The sequence below is a fragment of the Cherax quadricarinatus genome, chromosome 4 (assembly GCF_038502225.1).
Source record: "Cherax quadricarinatus isolate ZL_2023a chromosome 4, ASM3850222v1, whole genome shotgun sequence".
Taxonomy (NCBI): domain Eukaryota; kingdom Metazoa; phylum Arthropoda; class Malacostraca; order Decapoda; family Parastacidae; genus Cherax; species Cherax quadricarinatus.
In genome coordinates this window covers 70,830,698-70,855,582 of record NC_091295.1, presented here as the reverse complement: position 1 = coordinate 70,855,582, position 24,885 = coordinate 70,830,698, and the positions used below count along the sequence as shown (strand labels likewise).

The 24,885-nt window shown below is 38.4% G+C and overlaps 1 protein-coding gene and 1 long non-coding RNA gene across 2 annotated transcripts in view; one reads left to right on the top strand and one right to left on the bottom strand.

The window, feature by feature from the left end:
* Positions 1-24,885, top strand: part of LOC128684439 (uncharacterized) — a 212,970-nt gene that overhangs the window by 32,969 nt on the left and 155,116 nt on the right. Inside the window, exons 2-4 of the mRNA XM_070097588.1 lie at positions 1,427-1,531; positions 4,776-4,881; positions 7,322-7,362. Coding sequence (XP_069953689.1) covers positions 1,427-1,531; positions 4,776-4,881; positions 7,322-7,362 — 252 coding nt within the window. The remainder of the gene's footprint in view (positions 1-1,426; positions 1,532-4,775; positions 4,882-7,321; positions 7,363-24,885) is intronic.
* Positions 1-24,885, bottom strand: part of LOC138854419 (uncharacterized) — a 152,250-nt gene that overhangs the window by 42,501 nt on the left and 84,864 nt on the right. The gene's annotated exons all lie outside the window — the stretch shown is intronic.

Genomic DNA, 24,885 nt, shown 5'->3' with positions numbered 1-24,885 from the left:
AATGAAAACGACCTTGAAATTGAGCTCAAAGTAGCGGAAATGTTTGATTTTTACCAATGTTCAGAAGTAAGCAAATCACACCACACGTCCAATACACGTCAACTGGGGAGTCTAATATTCCTTTACTAGTGCACTGATATTATTTATACCATTTTTACAATAATGCAGTAGTCTGCATAACAGTAAATCTTCTATTTTTTGTATAAATAAAAAATCAAAATAGAAAGCAATAGTAATATAAGAGGGGCCTAGAGATGTGACTAATGAACAGAGGATATGTTATTTTAGTGCCAAGAATGTCTACATTGTTTATTCTGGACCCTATTTTGAAATTTGCATCTTTTTTAATTTGGGTGAAATTGGCCAAATGGCCAATTTCTAACCACTTTTTTGGGTAGTTCAAATCAGTAAATGGGCAGTTTCTTGTACTCAGTTGATAGAAAAAAAATAGAGTTCTAAAGAAATAGCTATGAGTTTGGTCAACTGGAACAGCGGAATTGGCCAAAAACAAGGCTGAAAGTCAGCGAAATTGCCAATGCGTATATATCGCCGAGACTGCTAACTTTGCAGGAGCGTAATTCCGTGAGTTCTTGACCAAATTTTGTACTTTTGGTGTCATTACCATCGGGAAAAGATTCTCCATCATTTCATAAGAAAAAAATATTTGTTTTTTTGTTTTTTTCCAAAAATTTTGCGACATAGAATAACAGTTTCAGAAAGGGGCTTGCGACAGTCAAATTGTTAAGAAAAGTGTGAACTCTTGACAGGATATGCTGCTATTTTTGTATTTTGCTACAAGTTTTTTTTCTTGAATTCTATTGTTTCTCGTGTTCTTTATCTTAGGGCTGGCACTCGTAACTTTCTTTGGCCCCATGGTGGCTTATTTAGCAGTTGCACTCAATAAACAAGCACAAAAAACAATGGATTATTACGAAATGTTTTGGATGAACACCTGGGGTAATGCTCACTCAACGAGAAACAAAGCCAAACTGAGTCAGAGCGCGTAGGATACTTTGTGTGGGTGCAGGCAGGCGGACGCATTTGGTACAATGGACCATTGTCAACTCTATGGAAGCCAAGCAAATGTACGAAGACTGGGGCAAAATTTCGACGAAAAATGTCGTTGAAAACTAAATCCTTTGAAAACCAGGGCATACGAAAACCAAGGTTCCGCTGTAATTTATTATTAACTGTTTTTATGATTTCATTCACCAGCTTTTATATCACTGATAAATGTTTAAACTAGATCTACAATAATTTATTTTAATTGCCACTTCTGTCCTTTCCTCCTCCTTTATCCCTTACTACTCCATCCTCCTCTTTTATCCCTTACTCCTCCATCTTTCTCCTTTTTTCCTTACTCGTCCGTCCTCCTCTTCCTCGCCGTCTTTCCTTCTCCCTTCTGTTTCCTTCCTTTAATCCTCAGATGAAACGAGACTACCCATTCATGGAATTTTGACACAATTTATACTCTACGAAGAAGATGGTGTTATGAAGTACAGGAGGCCTGGAATTGAACCTCAAGCCAAAGGTAAGCTTAAGAATTCCTTGCCATTTTTGCAACAAGAGTTTATTAGGAATAACACTTCATTCTTCATAAGGAATTACGAGCAAAGTGCTCTTCAGTTTTACTCACTTTCAAAACTAAATTTATGTTATGTTTTGAATTAACCCTTTCAGGGTCCAGAGGCCAAATTTCAAAGTGTGCACCAAGGTCCAAGAATTTTCAAAAAATAATTTTGTTATTTTTTCTTATGAAATGGTAGAGAATCTGTTTCTGAAGGTAATAAAACAAAAAGTACGAAATTTGATGGAAAATTGACAAAATTATGCTCTCTCGAATTTTGATGTGTCAGCAATATTTACGCATCGGCGATTTTGCTGACTTCGACTCCCATTTTAGGCCAATTACATTATTCCAGTTGACCAAGTTATTAGCTATTTCACTAGTATTACTTCTGTTCTATTGACTGAGCTTAAGAAATCACCAAGTCAACTGTTTCAACTACAAAATAAAGTGATCAGAAATTGGTAATTTGGCCAATTTAATGCAAAGTTCAAAATATTCCAATTTCAAAATAGGGTCCAGAATAAACAATGCAGACATTCCTGGCACTAAACTAACATTTCTTCTGTTCATTAGTTATGTTTTCAGGCTTTACAAATGAATTCCATTTTTATTTTTTATTCACATAATGAATTTTTATTCAAACCAAAAAATAGAAGATTTACTGTTATGCAATGTTGTAATAATTGTATAAATAATATCACCACATTTGTGAACATATATTAGACCCATGAACTGGAGTGTATTAGACGTGTGAGGTCATTTGTTTACTCTTGAACATCGGCAAAAAATTAACATTGCTAATTTGAGGTCAGTTTCAAGCCATTTTCAGTACTAAAACCAATCAAAATCATCTCTGTTTCTGTAATATATCTTCCATTCTTTCAAACGAGACAAAAGAAATTGCAAATACAACTATAAAAAACATACGAAAAACACTGCAAAGTCGCTGTTTTAATCGAAAATTACGGTCTTAGTTTTTTTTCTCTCATGTACACTGTGTGCTGCAGGATTTGTTTTATGTGGTGCACACATACCACATAGATGTATTCTCTCATATCTAGACCCAAATTTACTGCTCACAGCTTATCAGAGTGAGCTGAGCTCACTGCGTAGATCTACGGTTTGGACCCTCAATGTAAAGCCTTAGATCTACGGCATGGGCCCTGAAAGGGTTAGTGTCATAATCAATTACTGATGGAAGGTGAGAGACCACTTGGTGAGACTTTTGAAATGCTTGCAAAGAGTATCATTATTATTTATATGGAGAGGGCCAAACCCACAAGGGTTATACAGGTCTGCCATCACTGGTTAAGCACTCGCTAATCCAGTTCCATCAATAATCCGGCACTAATTTCAGATAGTGTCATTGGTAAAAGTTTACGTCCCAGGTCTTTCAAAAGTATGACACGGTATCCTGTGATTTACTGTGCCAGGTCTAGCACCCTACAGGTCCCAGTGATGCCAGATTAGTGATGGCCGACCTGTACAGTGCTTAACCCCTTGACTGTTGCAACCTCAAATCCTGAGGTGTCTCCTGGTGTCACAAAATTTCCAAACAAAAAAAAATTATTTTTCTTATGAAATGATAGAGAATCTTTTCCTGATTGTAATGACACCAAAAGAACAAAATTTGATGGAAAACTGACGGAATTATGCTCTCGTGAAGTTAGCGACCTCGGTGATATTTACGAATCGGCGATTTTGCCCACTTTGAGCCCTATTTTTGGCTAATTCCATTGTTCCAGTCGACCAACCTTCTTTAGAACTCCATTTTTTCTATCGATTGAATACAAGAAACTGCCCATTTACCAATTTCAACTATCCAATAACGTGGTCAGAAATTTGCAATTTGGCCAATTTCACGAAAATTAAAAAATGTGACAATTTCAAAATAGGGTCCAGAATAAACAATGCAGACATTCCTGACTCTAAAATAACATTTTGTTTGTTCATCAGTCACGTCTCCAGGCCCCTCTGATATTACTCTTGCTTTCTATTTTGGATTTTTATTCAAACAAAAAATAAAAGATTTACTGTTATGCAGAGTACTGCAATATTGTAATAATTGTATAAATAATGTGAACCCATTTGTGACTGCATATTAGAATGGCTACTTGGACATTTTTTGGAAAATGACATCATTTGTTTACTTTTGAATATTGGCAAAAATCAAACATTTCCCCTACTTTGAGCTCCATTTCAAGGCTCTTCTTAAGAACATAAGAACATAAGAATGTAGGAACACTGCAGAAGGCCTACTGGCCCATACGAGGCAGGTCCTTATCAAAATGACAACTACCTAGAGCTACTCAAGAAACAACTCCAGCACCCCCCAACACCAATCAAACCCAGCCCCTCCCACTCATATATTTGTCCAGTCTCTTCTTAAAGCTACCCAAGGTCCTAGCCTCTATCACCCCACTGGGAAGACTGTTCCACGCATCTACAACTCTGTTAGAAAACCAGTACTTACCTTATAGTAAAACCAGTCAAAATCACCTCTGTTTCTATAATATGTTTTCCATTCTATCAAATGAGACCAAGAAAACGAGAATACAACCATGAATACTATACAAAAATAGACCACAAAGTCGGCATTTTAATTAAAAAAAAACGGTCCGAGTTTTTTTGTTTTCTCATTATACACTGCATGCTGCAAGATTATTTTATATGGTGCACACTGACCACACAGACCCATTCTCTCACATGTGGGCCTACCAGCTTTCTCCTACTTGATTTGAAGCCGCTAGAATTTATGAGTGTATATACGTCAAAAACGGTGGCTCGTAAGACGTATACTATATACGACCAAAACAGTCAAAGGGTTAAGGATTGGGTAGGCTAAGAAAGAAAAGTAGTTCCTATTCTTCAGATCAAGGGCTCTTCATCAGTTACTTTTATAGCATTTATATATAGGAAGAAGAGGCTGTGAGCAGACAAGTGGATGTGAAAGGCACACACAAAGCATAAGCCTCTATTGTGATATTGTTTTTGTCTTGTTTGGGCCAGTAGGTCTGCTACAGTCTTCCTCAGTTCTTATGTTCAAGAAGCTTTATCAGATTAGTTTAATAAAGATCCCAACCAACATTATTATTAAGGCTTATGCTGTTTTGTGTACCTTTTTCATCCAGCATTTATATTGAAGATTAATTTGTGTTTGAAGATTAATAAGTTATGTACAGTATTTTTAATTATTTTTCTACAGGCACAAAGAGAAAAGGAAGTTTTCCCGATGAATCAAGTAGCTGCTCTTCAAGAAAAAGGAAAACTAAGGCTGCATTTAATGAGGATAATTTGCCTGATAGTTCATAGTAAGTCATATTCACTTTCTTGCATTCGCTTTTCCCAACAAAGTAGGGTAACCCTTAGAAAAAGCATTCACCATCACTTGTTGTGTAGCTGTCTCTCAAGTAGTGCACAGACATCACTGTTTAAATGATGTTCCTGACTGTAACATCTCAACCAACCCTAAAACTGAAGCTGTGCAGGTCTGGTCATAGACCAGGTCATGAGGGCATTGACCCTACCTTGCTCAGATTTCAATACCACACAAAATCTCAATAACTACTTGTCTCAGATCTTCTGTAACACTCACACACGTCTGTTGGATACTGAAGTTTTTACTATGCTAACTTCCTTTATACCCTAACTTTTCCCTGAGGCACCCTCTTCATCCTTCCATCAATCTCTTATTCGTATCATGCACACATCCAAAACAAAATAGACTTACTCTTGATATCTGTGATTCCCCCTAATTTACACTTACACTCACCCAAATAACTGTAAACATAAAATTCCTAATATAACTATTGCCTAAGTTGCCTAAGAAACTCTCTCATTATAGGAGCTTTAAAAGGAACAGTGTATCATGCCAAGAATTATCATTCCCGTCCCTAAATTTACTAATTTTAATTTTGTTGTACGTTTTGTACTTCCTCATTATTATAAATCTAATTCATTTCTTCAGTTACCTAGTATGCAATAAGATACCATATTAAAATGTACTGCTTCATAACCTGTGTCAGTTTAGAGTAAGAATTAGGATTAGTCTGCCTGAAATACCTAGGCATGCTAGAGGCATTCCTTATACTAATTAAAATTTTATAATATGTAAACCACACATTGTAAGCTTTGCAAAGAAATAAAAATTTATATATTTATTTATTATTTATAACCACAGAGTTATTCACTCTCTTAGTCAACTCATCTTGCTCCTAACACTCTTGACAGTTTCCTCTTTTGCTTTATTCACACCACCCATTTTTTTTTTTTTTATAACACGTTGGCCACTGAGGCAGCGTGACCCCCAAATGAAAGAAATACCCAAAAAGAAAGAAAAAACTTTCATCATCATTCAACACTTTCACCATTACTCATGCATAATCACTGTCCTTGCGGAGGTGCTCACATATGACAGTTTAGATATCCTAAGTGCTATCAGATAAACATTCAGGAATTAAAATTTTTGCCAACCTGTAAATAGGCTTAAAGACCTTTTTTTTTTTTTTTTTTTTTTTTTTTTTTTTTTTTTTTTTTTTTTTTTTTTTTAACACGTCAGTCGTCTTCCACCAACGCAGGGTGACCCAAAAAAAAAGAAAATACTTTCATCATCATTCAACACTTTTACCTCACTCACACATAATCACTGTTTTTGCAGAGGTGCTCAGAAACACAACAGTTAAGAAGCATATACGTATAAAGATACACAACATATCCCTCCAAACTGCTAATATCCCGAAACCCCTCCTTTAGAGTGCAGGCATTGTACTTCCCATTTCCAGGACTCAAGTTTGGCTATATAAAAATAACCGGTTTCCCTGAGTCCCTTCACTAAATATTACCCTGCTCACACTCCAACAGATCGTCAGGTCCCAAATACCATTAGTCTCCATTCACTCCTATCGAACACGCTCATGCACACCTGCTGGAAGTCCAAGCCCCTTGCCCATAAAACCTCCCTTACCCCTTCCAACGTTTTCGAGGACGACCCCTACCCCGTCTTCCTTCTCCTACCGATTTAAATGCTCTCCAAGTAATTCTACTTTGATCCATTCTCTCTAAATGACCAAACCACCTCAACAACCCCTCTTCAGCCCTCTGACTAATACTTTTATTAACTCCACACCTTCTCCTAATTTCCACACTCCGAATTTTCTGCATAATATTTACACCACACATTGCCCTTAGACAGGACATCTCCACTGCCTCCAACCGCCTTCTTGCTGCTGCATTCACAACCCAAGCTTCACATCCATATAAGAGTGTTGGTACTACTATACTTTCATACATTCCCTTCTTCGCCTCCGTAGATAACGTTTTTTGACTCCACATATACCTCAACGCACCACTAACCTTTTTTTCCTCACCAATTCTATGATTAACCTCATCCTTCATAAATCCATCCGCCGACACGTCAACTCCCAAGTATCTGAAAACATTCACTTCTTCCATACTCCTTCTCCCCAATTTGATATCCAATTTTTCTTTATTTAAATCATTTGATACCCTCATCACCTTACTCTTTTCTATCTTCACTTTATAAGTTGGTAAATGTCCATTGAAAAGAGGTGGTAGGGTTCCCTCAGGTTACAGCTAAGGGTTTAAAAAAGGATTTTTCTATATTCTCATTTGCTGGTGGATCACTCCTTGCATCTTAGGTCCTTTCCCTCCCATTGTATCCTATTGCTTTATTTTAATATAATTTCTTAATAATAATTATAGTAAATAATGCATATGTTTCTTGCTTCCCAGTGCATGGAGTGACAAAGATAACTGCTATCATCACGTGGGAGGTAAGATAATAATTACATTGAGTGTATAAATGTAGGTAAGATAATAATTACATTGAGTGTATAAATGTATAAATTCAAGGATTATGTGGATTAAAATAAGGGTCAGATGTGAAAATTGGGTCATAACAAGTGTGTATGCACCTGGAGAAGTGAGGAGTGTAGATGAGAGAGAGAAATTTTGGGAGATGTTAAGTGATTGTGTAGGAACTTTTGAACCAAGTTAGAGAGTAATTGTGGTAGGGGACCTAAATGCTAAAGTAGGAGAAGCATGTAGAGAGGGTGTGGTAGGTAAGTTTGGGGTGCCAGATGTAAATGATAATGGGGAACATTGATTGAACTTTGTATAGAAAGGGGTTTGGTTATAGGTAACACATCTTCTAACCCTTTCAGGGTTTCGGACGTACTAATACGGTTTACACACCAGGGTTTTTGACGTACTAGTACGCCTAAATTCTAGCGCCCTCAAATCTAGTGAGGGAAAGCTGGTAGTCCTACATATGAAAGAATGGGTCTATGTGGTCAGTGTGCGCAGTATAAAAAAATTCTGCAGCACACAGTGCGTAATGAGAAAAAAAAACTTTGACCGTGTTTTTGGATTAAAACGATGAATTTGCACTGTATTTTCGTATGGCATTTATTGTTGTATTCTAGTTTTCCTGGTCTCATTTTATAAAATGGAAGACATATTACAGAAATAGAGATAATTTTGACTGGTTTTGCAATGAAAAGTACCTTGAAATTGAGCTCAAACTAGCAGAAATGTTCGATTTTTACCAAAGTTCAAAAGTAAACAAATCATGCTAAGCGTCCAATACACGTCAACTGGTGAATCGAATATTCTTTCACAAGTGCGCTGGTATTATTTATACCATTTCTACACTAATGCAGTAGTCTGCATAACAGTAAATCTTCTATTTTTTTGTTAGAATAAAAATTCAAAGTGGAATGCAAAAGAATGTATGAGGGGCATGGGGACGTGACTAATGAACAGAGGAAATGATATTTTAGTGCCAGGAATGTCTATTTTGTTTATTCTGGACCCTATTTGGAAATTGGCATCTTTTGAAATTTGTTTGAAATTGGCAAAATTGCTAAATTCTGACCACTGTATTGGATAGTTGAAATCGGTAAATGGGTGGTTTCTTGTACTCATTCGATAAAAAAAATGGAGTTCTACCGAAATAGTTATGATTTTTGTCGACTAGTACACTGGAATTGGCCAAAATTAGGCCTTAAAGTTGGCAAAAATAGGGTTAAAACGGTCTCGACGATGCGTAAACATCGTCGAGACCGCTAACTTCGCGAGAGCATAATTCCATAAGTTTTCCATTAAAGTTCATACTTTTGGTGTCATTATGATTGGGAAAAGGTTCTCTGTCTTTTCATAAGATTTTTTTTTTTTTTTTTTTTTTTTTTTAAATTTGGGCGACCCTGAGAACAAGTCTGGGAGAAGGCCTGGGGACCCTGAAAGGGTTAAGAGAAAGTGGATAAATAAGTATACAAGATATGATATAGGGCGTAATGACAGTATAGTGGAACCTTGACTTATGAGTTTAATCCATTCCGTGACCTAACTCGTTACTCAATTTGCTCATATATCAGATCAATTTTCCTCATTTAAATTAATTGAAATGCCATTAATCCGCCCCAGCAGCAGGACAAAATATTTCAGTATAAGCTAATATCAGCTCTATGGCTCACTTATCTATCAAAATTCATCTAATACGACATGATAAACAATATACGTAATTATCAGAGAAGCATGATATATACTTTAGAATGAATAAAATAGGCACGGACATTGGCCTCTACTCCAGAACAACAGATATTAGAGCCAGCAAATAAAACCCCCCTATATTCCACCAATACAATGACATTTTTCTTTGCAAACATACATGGTCTAAAGCTGTCAAAGAACAACAAAATTACTTATATCAAGGGTCTGCTCATGGAGTCAAATGCAATGTTTGCAGCATTCACAGAGACCCACATAAAGGATCATTATAACAACGAAATATGGATCCCAGGTTATAACCTATTCCGATACGACAGACTAAACAGGCAACAAAGGGTGGTTGGCCTGTATGTCACAGTTGCTCATTTGCACAGAACTACTAAACACCTCAAGTGATATAGTTGAAGTTTTGTTGGTAAAGAATGAAAAACAAAACCTTGTCATTGTGGTAGTATACAAGCCTCCAGATGCAACTTCCCAGCAATTCCAGCAGCAGCTTGAGAAAATTGACCACTGTCTGGAAAATCTCCCAACTCCTGCCCCAAACATTTTACTACTAGGAGATTTTAACTTGAGACACCTAAAATGGAGGAGTATAGCAAACAGTGTTTTATCAGAGATCTGCTCAAGACACATTCCATTAACCCTTTCAGGGTCCGTGCCGTAGACCCACGGCTTTATGTTGAGAGTCCAAACCATAGATCTACGCCATGAGCTCAGCTCACTCTAAGCTGTGAATGGTAAATTTGGGCCTAAATATGAGAGAATACATCTATGTTGTATGTGTGCACCACATAAAACAAATCCTGCAGCACATAGTGCATAATGAGAGAAAAAAAACTGAGACTGTAATTTTCGATTCAAACAGCGACTTTACAGTGTTTTTTCGTATGTTTTTTATAGTTGTATTTGTGATTTCTTGGTCTCATTTGATAGAATGGAAGGTATATTACAGAAATAAAGATGATTTTGATTGGTTTTATTACTGGAAATAGCTTGAAACTGAGCTCAAAGTAGCAGAAATGTTAAATTTTTGCCGATGTTCAAGAGTAAACAAATGACCTCACATGTCTAATACACACCAGCTGGTGGATCTAATATACGTTCACAAATGTGGTGGTATTATTTATACAATTATTACAATATTGCATAACAGTAAATCTTCTATTTTTTTGTTTGAATAAAAATTCGTTATGTGAATAAAAAATCAAAATGGAATTCATTTGCAAAGCATGAAAATGTAACTAATGAACAGAGGAAATGTTAGTTTAGTGCCAGGAATGCCTTCATTGTTTATTCTGGACCCTACTTTGAAATTGGAATATTTTGAACTTCGCATTAATTAAATTGGCCAAATTACCAATTTCCAATCACTTTATTTTGTAGTTGAAACAATTGAGTTGGCGATTTCTTGTGCTCAATCGATAAAATAGAAGTAATACTAGTGAAATAGCTAAGAATTTGGTCGACTGGAATAATGTAATTGGCCTAAAATGGGAGTCGAAGCCGGCAAAATTGCCGATGCGTGAATATCGCTGACACATCAAAATTCGCAAGAGCATAATTTTGTCAATTTTCCATCAAATTTCGTACTTTTTGTTTTATTACCTTCAGATAAAGATTCTCTACCATTTCATAAGAAAAAATAACAAAATTATTTTTTGAAAATTCTTGGACACTGGTGAACACTTTGCAATTTGGCCTCTGGACCCTGAAAGTGTTAAGAAAAAGAAAGAGAAGATGTAAACTAGAAAGAGAGAGACGTTCCCTATACAGACGAAGGTGAAGAGTCAAATGCTGAGTGGGGCCAATATATCTGAAATACGAAGGGAGGCAATAGTCACTGAAATTGCAAATATTGAACTTAAGCTGAATGAATCTTACAGGAGACAAGAATCACAGGAAGAACTAAAATCCATAAAGGAAATTGAAAAAAAAAAATACTTCTTCTCTTATGCCAAATCTAAGGGAAAAACAACATCCAGTATTGGACCCCTTCTTAGGTGGGATGGGACATATGCAGATGACAGCTAAGAAATGAGTGAGATACTAAAGTCCCAATATGGCTCAGTGTTCAGCGAGCCACTGCCCAGACTAAGGGTTGACAATCTAAATGAATTCTTTATGAACAAAACCCAAAATTTGGTCATCCCAAAAATCTTGGATATTATTCTAACTCCACAAGATATTGAAGAGGCAATTAATGACATGCCCATGCACTCTGCCCCAGCCCCAGACTTGTGGAACTCTGTGTTTATCAAGAATTGCAAGAAGCCCCTATCTCGTGCCTTCAGTATTTTACGGAGAGGGAGCACGGACACGGGTCATCACACACACTAAAAACAACAAACATAGCCCCACTCCACAAAGGTAACAGTAAAGCAATTGCAAAGAACTACAGACCAATAGCACTAGCATCCCATATAAAGATCTTTGAGAGGGTTCTAAGAAGCAAGATAGCCAACCACATAGATACCCATCAGTTACACAACCCAGGGCAACACGGGTTTAGAGCAGGTCGCTCCTGCCTGTCCCAGCTACTGGACCACTATGACAAGGTCCTGGATGTTGTAGAGGATAAACAAAATACAGATGTATACACAGACTTTGCAAAAGCTTAAACAAGTGTGACCAGTGTAATAGCACACAAAATGCGTGATAAAGGAATAACGGGGAAAGTGGAAAGATGGATCTTTAACATTCTAACCAATAGAACACAGAGAGTAATAGTAAACAGAGTTAAATTGGAAGCGGCCACAGTGAAAAGCTCTGTTCCACAAGGCACAGTACTTACTCCCATTCTATTCTTTATCCTCATTTCTGACATAGAGATGTAAGCCATAGCTCCATGTCTTCCTTTGCGGATGACACCCGGATTACCATGGCAGTAACCTCCATCAAAGACATCACGAGACTCCAAGCGGACATCAACCAAATCTTTGAATGGGCCACTCAAAACAATATGAAGTTCAACGAGGAGAAATTTCATCTACTCAGATATGGGAAACTTGAAGAAATTAAAAATGTGTCAGGATATACAACAAATTCTAACCATACAGTAGAGCGGAAGAGTAATGTGAAGGTCCTGGGAGTGATAATGTCAGATGATCTCGCTCAAAAATCACAACAATGTATCTACCTCATCTGCTAGGACAGTGACATGATGGATAATGAGAACCTTCAAAACTAGGGATGCCAAGCCCATGATGATTCTCTTCAAATTGCTTGGGCTCTCTAGGCTGGAATACTGCTGTACACTAAAGGCCCCTTTCAAGGCTGGCGACATTACAGACCTGGAGAGTGTACAAAGAACTTTCATGGCACACAAAAGTACAATAAGGCACCTAAACTACTGGGAATGGTTGAAGGTCCTTGATCTGTATTCCCTCAAATGCAGGTGAAAGAGATACAAAATAATATACACTTGGAAGGTCCTGGAGGGATTGGTACCAAACCTGTACATGAAAATCACTCCCTATGAAAGCAAAAGACTCGGCAGGAGATGCAACATTACCCCGATGAAAAGCAGGGGTGCCACGAGTACACTGAGAGACAATACAATAAGTGTCCGGGGCCCAAGACTGTTCAATTACCTCCCAGCATACATAAGGGGGATTACCAGTAGACCCCTGGCTGTCTTCAAGAAGGCACTGGAGAGGCACCTAAAGTCAGTACCTGACCAACTGGGCTGTGGTTTGTACATCAGTTTGCGTGTGGCCAGCAGTAACAGCCTGGTTGTTCAGACCCTGATCCACCGCGAGGCCTGGTCTCAGACGGCTGTGGGGGCATTGACCCGTGAAACCCTCTCCAGGTAAACTTCATTCACTCCTATCAAATATGCTCACGCATGCTTGCTGGAAGTCCAAGCCCCTCGCACACAAAACCTCCTTTACCCCCCTCCCTCCAACCTTTCCTAGGCCGACCCCTACCCCGCCTTCCCTCCACTACAGATTTATACACTCGAAGTCATTCGGTTTTGTTCCAATCTCTCTACATGTCCAAACCATCTTAATCCCTCCTCAGCCCTCTGGATAATAGTTTTGGTAATCTCACACCTTCTAATTTCCAAGCTACAAATTCTCTGCATTATATTCACACCACACATTGCCCTCAGACATGACATCTCCACTGCCTCCAGCCTTCTCCTCATTGCAACATTCATCACCAATGCTTCACACCCATATAGGAATGTTGGTATAACTAGTATATTCTCACACATTCCCCTCTTTGCTTACATGGACAAAGTTGTTTGTCTCCACAGACTCCTAAGTGCACCCCTCACCCTTTTCCCCTCATCAATTCTATGATTCACTTCATCCTTCATGCACACATCTGCTGACAAGTACACTCCTAAATATCTGAATACCTCCTCCATACTCTCTCCCTCTAATTTGATATCCAATCTTTCAACACCTAATCTTTTTGTTATCCTCATGACCTTACTCTTTCCTATATTCACTTTTAATTTTCTTCTTTTACATACCCTACCAAATTCATGCACCAACCTCTGCAACTTATCTTCAGAATCTCCCAAAAGCACTGTGTCATCAGCAAAGAGCAACTGTGACAACTCCCATTTTGTGTTCGATTCTTTATCTTTTAACTCCACACCTCTTGCCAAGACCCTAGCATTCATTTCTCTCACAACCCCATCTATAAATATACTGAACAACCATGGTGACATCACACATCCTTGTCTAAGGCCTACTTTTACTGGGAAATAATCTCCCTCTCTCCTACATAATCTAACCTGAGCCTCACTATCCTCGTAAAAACTCTTCACTGCTTTCAGTAACCTACCTCGTACATCATACACCTGCAACATCTGCCACATTGCCCCCTCCCTATCCACCCTGTCATATGCCTTTTTCAAATCCATAAATGCCACAAAAACCTCTTTAGCCTTATCTAAATTCTGTTCACCTATATGTTTCACTGTAAACACGTGGTCTACACACCCCCTACCTATTCTAAAGCCTCCTTGTTCATCTGCTATCCTACTCTCTGTCTTACTCTTAATTCTTTCAATAATAACTCTACCATACACTTTACCACGTATACTCAGCAGGTCAGTATGTAGTAGGTTGGTAGACAGCAACCACCCAGGGAGGTACTACCATCCTGCCAAGTGAGTGTAAAATGAAAGCCTGTAATTGTTTTACATGCTGGTAGGATTGCTGGTGTCTTTTGTCTGTCTCATAAATATGCAAGATTACAGGTAAATCTTGCTACTTCTACTTACAAACTTAGGTCACACTAAACATACATGTACACGTTTATTTAAACACACTCACCTGAGTTTTCTTTGATTTTATCTTAATAGTTCTTGGTCTTATTACTTTTCCTTTTATATCCATGGGGAAGTGGAAGAAGAATCTTTCCTCCGTAAGCCATGCGTGTTGTAAAAGTCAACTAAAATGCCGGGAACAATGGGCTAGTAACCCCTTTTCTTGTAAAGATTACTAAAAAGAATAAGAAGAAAATTGTCAAAGTGGGAAGTCTGAATGTGCGTGGATGTTGTGCAAATGATAAGAAAAGAGATGATTGTGGATGTTATGAATGAGAAGAAGCTGGATGTCCTGGCTTTAAGTGAAACAAAACTGAAGAGGGTGGGAGAGTTTCAGTGGGGAGGAATAAATGGGATTAGGTCAGGGGTTTCAAATAGTTAGAGCTAAAGAAGGAGTAGCAATAATGTTGAAGGATAAGCTATGGCAGGAAAAGAGGGACTATAAATGTATTAATTCAAGGATTATGTGGAGTAAAATAAAGATTAGATGTGAAAAGTGGGTTATAGTAAGCATATATGCACCTGGAGAAGAGAGAAGTGTAGAGGAGAGAGAGAGATTTTAGGAAATGTTGAGTGAATGCGTGGGGAGTTTTGAACCAAGTGTGAGAGTACTTGTGGGTGGGGATTTCAATGCTAAAGTGGGTAAAAATATTATGGAGGGAGGAGTAGGTAAATTTGGGGTGCCAGGGGTAAAAGTAAATGGGGAGCCTTTAATTGAGCTATGTGTAGAAAGAGATTTGGTAATAAGTAATACATATTTTATGAAAAAGAGGATGGATAAATATATTCAAGGTATGATGTAGCACGCAATGAAAGTACATGTAGTTTCTTAGATTATGTATTGGTGGATAAAAGGTTGATGGGTAGGCTCCAGGATGTACATGTTTATAGAGGGGCAACTGATATATCGGATCATTATTTAGTTGTAGCTACAGTAAGAGGTAGATGGGACAAGAGGAAGGTGGCAACAACAAGTAAAAGGGAGGTGAAAGTGTATAAACTAATGGAGGAGGAAGTTCGGGTGAGATATAAGCGACTATTGGCAGAAAGGTGGGCTAGTGCAAAGATGAGTAGTGGGGGGAGGGGTTGAAGAGGGTTGGAATAGTTTTAAAAATGCAGTATTAGAATGTGGGGCAGAAGTTTTTGGTTATAGGAGAGTGGGGGCAGGAGGAAAGAGGAGTGATTGGTGGAATGATGAAGTAAAGGGTGTGATAAAAGAGAAAAAGGTAGCTTATGAGAGGTTTTTACAAAGCAGAAGTGTTATAAGAAGAGCAGAGTATATGGAGAATAAAAGAAAGGTGAAGAGAGTGGTGAGAGAGTACAAAAGGAGAGCAGATGATAGAGTGGGAGAGGCACTGTCAAGAAATTTTAATGAAAATAAGAAAAATTTTTGGAGTGAGTTAAACAAGTTAAGAAAGCCTAGAGAACATATGGATTTGTCAGTTAAAAACAGAGTAGGGGAGTTAGTACATGGGGAGATGGAGGTATTAAGTAGATGGCGAGAATATTTTGAGGAACTTTTAAATGTTGAGGAAGAAAGGGAAGCAGTAATTTCATGCACTGGCCAGGGAGGTATACTATCTTTTAGGAGTGAAGAAGAGCAGAATGTAAGTGTGGGGGAGGTACGTGAGGCATTATGTAGAATGAAAGGGGGTAAAGCAGCTGGAACTGATGAGATCATGACAGAATTGTTAAAAGCAGGGGGGGATAGTGTTGGAGTGGTTGGTACTTTTGTTTAATGTATGAAAGAGGGGAAGGTACCTAGGGATTGGCAGAGAGCATGTATAGTCCCTTTATATAAAGGGAAGGGGGACAAAAGAGATTGTAAAAATTATAGAGGAATAAGTTTACTGAGTATCCCAGGAAAACTGTACGGTAGGGATATAATTGAAAGAATTAGAGGTAAGACAGAATGTAGGATTGCAGATGAGCAAGTAGGTTTCAGAGTGGGTAGGGGATGTGTAGATCAAGTGTTTACATTGAAGCATATATGTGAACAGTATTTAGATAAAGGTAGGGAAGTTTTTATTGCATTTATGGATTTAGAAAAGGCATATGATAGAGTGGATAGAGGAGCAATGTGGCAGATGTTGCAAGTATATGGAATAGGTGGTAAGTTATTAAATGCTGTAAAGAGTTTTTATGAGGATAGTGAGGCTCAGGTTAGGGTGTGTGAAGAGAGGGAGACTACTTCCCGGTAAAAGTAGGTCTTAGACAGGGATGTGTAATGTCATCATGGTTGTTTAATATATTTACAGATGGGATTGTAAAAGAAGTAAATGCTACGGTGTTCAGGAGAGGGGTGGAATTAAATTATGGGGAATCAAATACAAAATGGGAATTAACACAATTACTTTTTGCTGATGATACTGTGCTTATGGAAGATTCTAAAGAAAAATTGCAAAGGTTAGTGGATGAGTTTGGGAGTGTGTGTAAAGGTAGAAAGTTGAAAGTGAAGATAGAAAAGAGTAAGGTGATGAGGGTATCAAATGATTTAGATAAAGAAAAATTGGATATCAAATTGGGGAGGAGGAGTATGGAAGAAGTGAATGTTTTCAGATACTTGGGAGTTGACGTGTCGGCGGATGGATTTATGAAGGATGAGGTTAATCATAGAATTGATGAGGGAAAAAAGGTGAGTGGTGCATTGAGGTATATGTGGAGTCAAAAAACGTAATCTATGGAGGCAAAGAAGGGAATGTATGAAAGTACAGTGGACCCTCGACCAACGATATTATTCCGTTCCTGAGAGCTCAATGTTAGTTGAAATTATCGTTAGTCGAGTTAATTTTCCCCATAAGAAATAATGGAAATCCAATTAATCCGTTCCAGACAGCCAAAAGTATTAATTTTTTTTTTTTTCATGAAATATACATTTCCCTACAAAGAAAACAATAAGATATGCATAATAACTACACAAATAAATGTTAAAATGACATTTACTTTTATTGAAGAGTATTGATGAGTGATGAGACATTGTTTTTCTTGAACACACTGGGATTTTCAGAATGCTACACGAGTAAAGGCTTCACTTTGCAATCCCCACTAGCATTACAACAAAACATGAGAGTTAGCCTGTCTTTCACAGGCTTGTGTCCTGGGAGTGCCTTTTTCTTCTGAGTAATGTGGGTCCTGTTTATCATTCCCTTCCAGAACAGGCCTGTTTCGTCACAATTGAACACTTGTTGGGATTGGAATTTTTCAGCTTCACCATGCCTTATCACACTGTGTATGCCACTACAATTCTTAAATCTCTCAAGCCAACCTTTGCTGGCCTTAAATTCACCAATATGAGCACTAGTTCCAGGCATTTTTTCCTGTTCACCTGGGTGTTAGTCAACTGTTGTGGGTCACATCCTGGGGGACAAGATTAAGGACCCCAATGGAAATAAGTTAGATAGTCCTAAGTGATGCACTGACTTTCTTGGGTTATCCTGGGTGGCTAACCCTCTGGGGTTAATCGTTTCTCAGTAATTGTTTCACGTTAAGCCACACCAACAACACACACTCCACATCTTCGAGTAATACAGCTGATGGTGGTGCAGCAACAGCAACAGCTGACTGTGGTGCAGCAACAGATGACCATGGTGCAGCAGCAGCTGTGGTGCAGCAGCAGGTAACTGTGGTGCAGCAGCAGCTGACTGTGGTGCAGCAGCAGGTAACTGTGGTGCAGCAGCAGCTGACTGTGGTGCAGCAACAGCTGACTGTAGTGCAGCAACAGCTGACTGATCCAGCAACAGCTGACTGGTCCAGCAACAGGTGACCATGGTGCAGCAACAGCTGACTGATCCAGCAACAGCTGACTGGTCCAGCAACAGCTAACCGTGGTGCAGCAACAGCTGACTGATCCAGCAACAGCTGACTGGTCCAGCAACAGCTGACCATGGTGCAGCAACAGCTGACTAGTCCAGCAACAGCTGACCGTGGTGCAGCAGCACCTGACTGTGGTACGATAGTATTTCTCACCCTTTTTACCACAGGGTTGGCACTAGAAGCTTTCTTGGGGCCCATGGTGACTTATTTTGCAGGTACAATCACTTAAAACTCTGTGATAATATGAAATGTTCCAATTGAATGTTTGGATGTGCCCACGATGGCTGGCTGCTTGTAAACACTGGCACCCACGGAACAAGTGAGTCGCGCTCAGGCCGCAAGTGGACGCATCTCAAATGGAACGAATCGTGTTCGTCAAGTTTTTTAGCGCTAGTCGAGGCAAAATTTTTGCATTAAAATATATCGCTAGTCGGATTTAACGTTAGGTGATGCCATCGTTGGTCGAGGCTCCACTTTATAGTAGTACCAACACTCGTATATGGGTGTGAAGCTTGGGTTGTGAATGCAGCAGCGAGGAGGCGGTTGGAGGAAGTGGAGATGTCCTGTCTAAGGGCAATGTGCGGTGTAAATATTATGCAGAAAATTCAGAGTGTGGAAATTAGGTGTGGAGTTAATAAAAGTATTGGTCAGAAGGCTGAAGAGGGGTTGTTGAGGTGATTTGGTCATTTAGAGAGAATGGATCAAAGTAGAATGACATGGAGAACATTTAAATCTGTAGGAGAAGGAAGGCGGGGTAGGAGTCGTCCTTGAAAAGGTTGGAAGGAAGGGGTAAGGGAGGTTTTATGGGCGAGGGGTTTGGACTTCCAGCAGGCGTGCACGAGCGTGTTCAATAGGAGTGAATGGAGACGAATGGTATTGGGGACCTGACGATCTGTTGGAGTGTGAGCAGGGTAATATTTAGTGAAGGGATTCAGGGAAACTGGTTATTTTTATATAGCTGGACTTGAGTCCTGGAAATGGGAGGTACAATGCCTACACTCTAAAGGAGGGGTTTAGGGATACGTATTGGCAGTTTGGAGGGATATGATGTGTATCTTTATACGCATATGCTTCTAAACTATTGTGTTCTGGGCGCCTCTGCAAAAACAGTGATTGTGTGTGAGTGAGGTGAAGGTGTTGAATGATAATGGGAGTATTTTCTTTTTGGGGATTTTCTTTCTTTTTGGGCCACCCTGCCTCGGTAGGAGACGGCCGACTTGTTGAAAAAAAGAAAAATAGCAGACTTATTCCCCTATAATTTTTGCACTCTCTTTTATCCCCTTTGCCTTTATACAAAGGAACTATGCATGCTCTGCCAATTCCTAGGTACTTTACCCTCTTCCATACATTTTTTAAATAATAGCACCAACCACTCCAAAACTATATCCCCACCTGCTTTCAATATTTCTATCTTTATCCCATCAATCCCAGCTGCCTTACCTCTTTTCATTCTTCCCACTGCCTCAGGAACTTCCCCCCACACTCACAACTGGCTCTTCCTCACTCCTACAAGATGTTATTCCTCCTTGCCCTATTCATGAAATCACAGCTTCCCTATCTTCATCAACATTTAACAATTCCTCAAAATATTCCCTCCATCTTCCTGATACCTCTAACCCTCCATTTAATAACTCTCCTATTTTTAACTTTCAAATTCATTTGTTCCCTAGGCATCACTTCTACTTTGTAAAAACCTCTCATATGCTAACTTTTTCTTCCTTGCTACTCTCTTTACATCATTGTTCCACCAATCGCTCTTCTTCCCTCCCGCACCCACTTTCCTGTACCCAAAAACTTCTGCTGAACACTCGAACACTACATTTTTAAACCTACCTCATACATCTTCAACCCCATTGCCTATACAGTGGACCATCGCCTGACGAACGCATCACATAATGTTAAATCCGCCTAATGAATCATTCGAGTGTAAAAATTTTGGCCTGCGTAACAATAAAAAACTTGCCCAATGTGATTCGTCCAGGATGCATCCCATGTGTGGCCTGAGCGTGGCTCAGCTGCCCCATGGGTGCCAGTGTTTACAAGCCAGCCAGTGCGGTCACATCTACGCATACATTCGGTACATTTCACATTATCCCAGTGTTTTAGTGCTTGTAACTGCAAAATAAGTCTCCATGGGCCCCAAGAAACTTCTAGTGCCAACCCTGTGGTAAAAAGGGTGAGAATTAGCATGGAAATTAAGAAAGAGATAATTGCAAAGTACGAAAGTGGTGTGCATGTCTCAGAGCTGGCCAGGTTGTATACCAAACCCCAATCAACCGTCACTACTATCTTGGCCAACAAAATGGCAATCAAGGAAGCTGTTCTTGCAAAAGGTGCAAGTTTGTTTTCGAAACAGAGATTGCAAGTACTCAAACATGTTGAGAGACTGTTATTGGTGTGGATAAACGTAAAGCAGATAGCATGAAATAGCATCTCTCAAGCGATCACATGTGAAAAGGCTAGAAAGTTGCATGACGATTTAATTAAAAAAATGCCAGTAACTAGTGGTGATGTGAGTGAATTTAAGGCCAGCAAAGGTTGGTTTGAGAGATTTAAGAACCGTAGTGGCATACATAGTGTGATAAGGCATGGTGAGGCTGCCAGTTTGGACCAAAAAGTGGCTGAAAAATATGTGCAGGAATTCAAGGAGTACATAGAGGCTGAAGAATTGAAACCCCAACAAGTGTTTAATTGTGACGAAACAGGCCTGTTTTGGAAGAAAATGCCAAACAGGACCTACATTACTCAGGAGGAAAAGGCACTCCCAGGACATAAGCCTATGAAAAACAGGCTTATTTATTTATTTATTTATTTATTTATTACAATTTGTGCACACATACAGAGGTACAAAAAAAAATACAGATAAGAGCAGCATGCCAAAGCCACTTATACTATGCATAGCATTACGGGCTGGCTTAAAATTAACTTAAGATTAACTAAGCAATGATGAAATCAGTGATAAAACATTGATGTAAACAGATTACTATAAAGTACAAGTGAGTATTACAAAGACAGGTCATATGGTTGCATGTATTATTGTACATTCAGTCGTATGGAGAATTCTGTTAGGTAGTTTATTTAAAAAAATATTAAAGTTAGATTGGGTTTTAGGTTTAACATTTATGTGATATAATTGTGAGAAACATTTAAGATATACAATTTATAAGGTTGAGTTATTCAGTATTTATTTGGTTTTGGGTGAGTAAGTGATCTTTGAGAAGAGACTTGAATTTATAAACAGGTAGTGTTTCTTTTATATTTACAGGTAATGAATTCCAGATTTTAGGGCCTTTTATGTGCATTGAGTTTTTGCATAGTGTGAGATGGACACGAGGAACATCAAAGAGTGATCTGTGCCTTGTGTTATGGTCATGTGTTCTGTTGAGGTTGGCAAGGAGATGTTTGAGGGGAGGGTTAATATCAGAGTTAAGTGTTCTATGTATGTAATAGGTGCAGTAATAAGTATGGATGTTTTGTATGGTGAGTAGGTTTAGTGTATTGAATATTGGTGGAGTGTGCTGCCTGTAGTGAGAATTTGTTATCATTCTAACTGCAGCCTTTTGTTGGGTAATTAGTGGTCTGAGATGGTTAATTGTTGTTGAGCCCCATGCACAAATTCCATAGGTGAGATAGGGGTAAATAAGTGAGTGATATAGGGCCAGGAGGGCTGACTGTGGAGCATAGTACCGTATCTTCGATAGTATGCCTACAGTCTTGGAAATTTTTTTAGAAATTTGTTGTATATGTGTATGAAATTTGAGTCTATTATCAACGTGGATTCCTAAGAATTTTCCCTCTGTTAGCTTTGTGATAGGTGATCCGTTTATCATTATGTTAAGAGGGACATCTGTAGCTCTGTTACCAAACTGAATGAAGTAGGTTTTGTCAATGTTTAGTGTAAGTTTGTTAGTCCTCATCCAGGTAGATATTTTCTGTAATTCGGTATTTACAGTATTGGCTAGCGTGACTGGGCTCGGGTGGGAGAAGACGTATGTAGTGTCATCTGCAAATAGTGTGGGTTTGAGTAATTGCGAAGCATTTGGTAGGTCATTTATGTATAGGAGAAAGAGAAGAGGGCCAAGGACACTTCCCTGTGGGACACCAACTGTAATTGGTTGTGCAGAAGAGTTTGCCCCATTTGCATACACATATTGGCTTCTGTTGCTGAGGTATGACTTGAGGTAGTTGAGGGAGTGCCCTTTTATACCATAGTGTGACAATTTTACGTGGAGCAAGTCATGGTCAACTGTATCAAAAACTTTACGTAAGTCAATGAAGATCCCCAGTGGGACTTCTTTTTTCTCTATTGCAGTGTATATATGTTCTAGCATGTGTACAATAGCATCATTAGTATTTTTATTAGGCCTGAATCCAAATTGGCAGGGGTTGAGTATGTTTTGGGAGATAAGGTAGGAGTAGATTCGTTTATGAATTAATTTTTCGAAGATTTTTGAGAGAGGGTGTAAGTTGGATATTGGCCTATAGTTATTCAACTCTGTTTGGTCTCCTCCTTTGTGGATCGGGGTGACCCTTGCTATTTTGAGTACTGTAGGGAAGGTGGAGGATTCAATGGATTTGTTAAAGAGTGTTGCAATGATTGGTGATAGTACTTGTGACATTTTTTTGTATATAAAGGGTGGTAAGGTATTTAAATCTCCTGCCTTGTTTTTTAGTGCGTTGATAATAAGGGAGACTTCGTATGGGTTAGTCGGAGCTAGGAACAGTGTGTTTGGGTAGTTGCCGGTGAGGTAGTCATTTGGTGGGGTATCTGAGCTTGGGATTTTATTGGCAAGGTTTTGTCCTATAGTGGAGAAGAAATCATTGAGTCTGTTTGCTGTTTCTGTTGGTGGGAGTTGAGGTTCATCTGATTTTGCTAATTTTATTTCGCTATTTCGTGATATCTTTTTTGTTCCCAGAATTTCTGATAGGGTTTTCCAGGTCTTTTTTATATCACCTCGTAAGTTGGATAATCTGTTCTCATAATACAATTTTTTTGCCCTTCTTATCAGGCTGGTTAGGATTGACGAGTAACGTTTTGTTTGGTCTCTGGTTATGTGACCCATTCTGTACTGTTTTTCATATTGGTGTTTTTTATTTATGGATTTGAGAATGCTGGGTGTTAGCCAGGGACTGTTCAGTCTCTTAGCTGTCATCTGTTTAGTTTTTTTAGGGCAGTGCTTATTATAGAGGTATTGGGTCTTTTTTAGAAAATTATTAATACATTCGTCAATATCTGTATAGATTTCTAGCTCAGTGTGCCAGTCAATGTTTGCTACTGCTGTTGTGAAGTTATTAATGGCTGCCTCATTGTGAAGTCTGAAGGTGACTTTAGTAGTGTCTTGGGGTAGTTTACCAAGAGTTGTTATGAGGAAAGTAGGGTAGTGGTCTGTGGTATTATCTGTAATTATGCCTGATTTTAAAGGGGATATGGTGTTGGTCCAGATGTGGTCAAGTAGGGAAACACTAGTCTCTGTAACTCTTGTAGGTTTTGTTACTGTTGGTAGCAACATACAGTTACTCATTGTGTTTGTGAATTCAGTAACGTGTGGATCCTGGTCTTGCAGGAGATTTATATTGAAGTCACCTGAGAGTAGTAAGTGATCTTTGTTCATGCGTGCATCAGTTATCATACTTCCTAGGTTTTGACTAAATTGGCTAATGTTTGACTGTGGAACTCTGTAGATGTTTATCAATGTGAGAGGTTTTTGTAGGTATTTGGATTTGAATTTAGCTATTATATATTCCCCATGTTCATCCCTTGTGCAAGTATTAGTGATACATTCTAGTTGGTCTGAGTAGTATATGGCTGTGCCACCCCCTTGTTGGTCTGGCCTACAGTTGTGTATGGCTGTGTAACCAGGAATGGCATAGACATCTGTAGTATCAGGCTTTAGCCAGGTTTCAGTTAGTGTAATGAATGACATATTGGCATGTAAGGAATTTAGTAATGCTATGAGGTCATCGTAATGCTTGCTTAAAGATCTGATATTGGAGTTAAAGATAGTTATGTTGTTATTGGCACTGAGAAGTGCCTTTGATTGTTCTGCAGTGTAGTAATTACAGTAACTGTTTGGTTCATTTAAGTCATTATATAAGAGGTTGGTATCAGGATCAATGCTTGTAATCATAAGATTTGTAGTGAATCTCTAGTTAGAAATAAGTATAAAACAAAGTAAATAGTCTTAAGCTAAAAAATAGCACCTGAACTATTTAACAAATGTAAAATAATGAGCTAAGGTATTTTTTTTTTTTTTTTTTTTTTTTTTTTTTTAAGCTAAAATAAAGGAGACAATATAAAAGGGACTAATACAAATAAAGTGATGATCAAATAATGTAGGTAGTACTGTAAAGGTAATTCTTTAAAGTTAGAATTATAGTATAAAATTATAATATAAAAGGGACTAAAATAAGTTGTGGTGAACTATAAAGTGGTAATCAAATAAATGAGCTTTGGAATGTAATGGCAAAATTGTGAACTAATTCTACTTTAGCACCTGAGAATAGCACCTTGATTATTTTAACAATTGTGAATATATAAACTAGGGTAGTTATATAAGCTAAAATAAAGGAGAAAATATATGAGGGACTAAAATTAAGTAATGGGAAACAAAGTTGAATGTACAGATGGTCACTATGAAATAATATTGGTTTAGGAGTAAGATCTGATTTGTAATATTAAATAATTGAG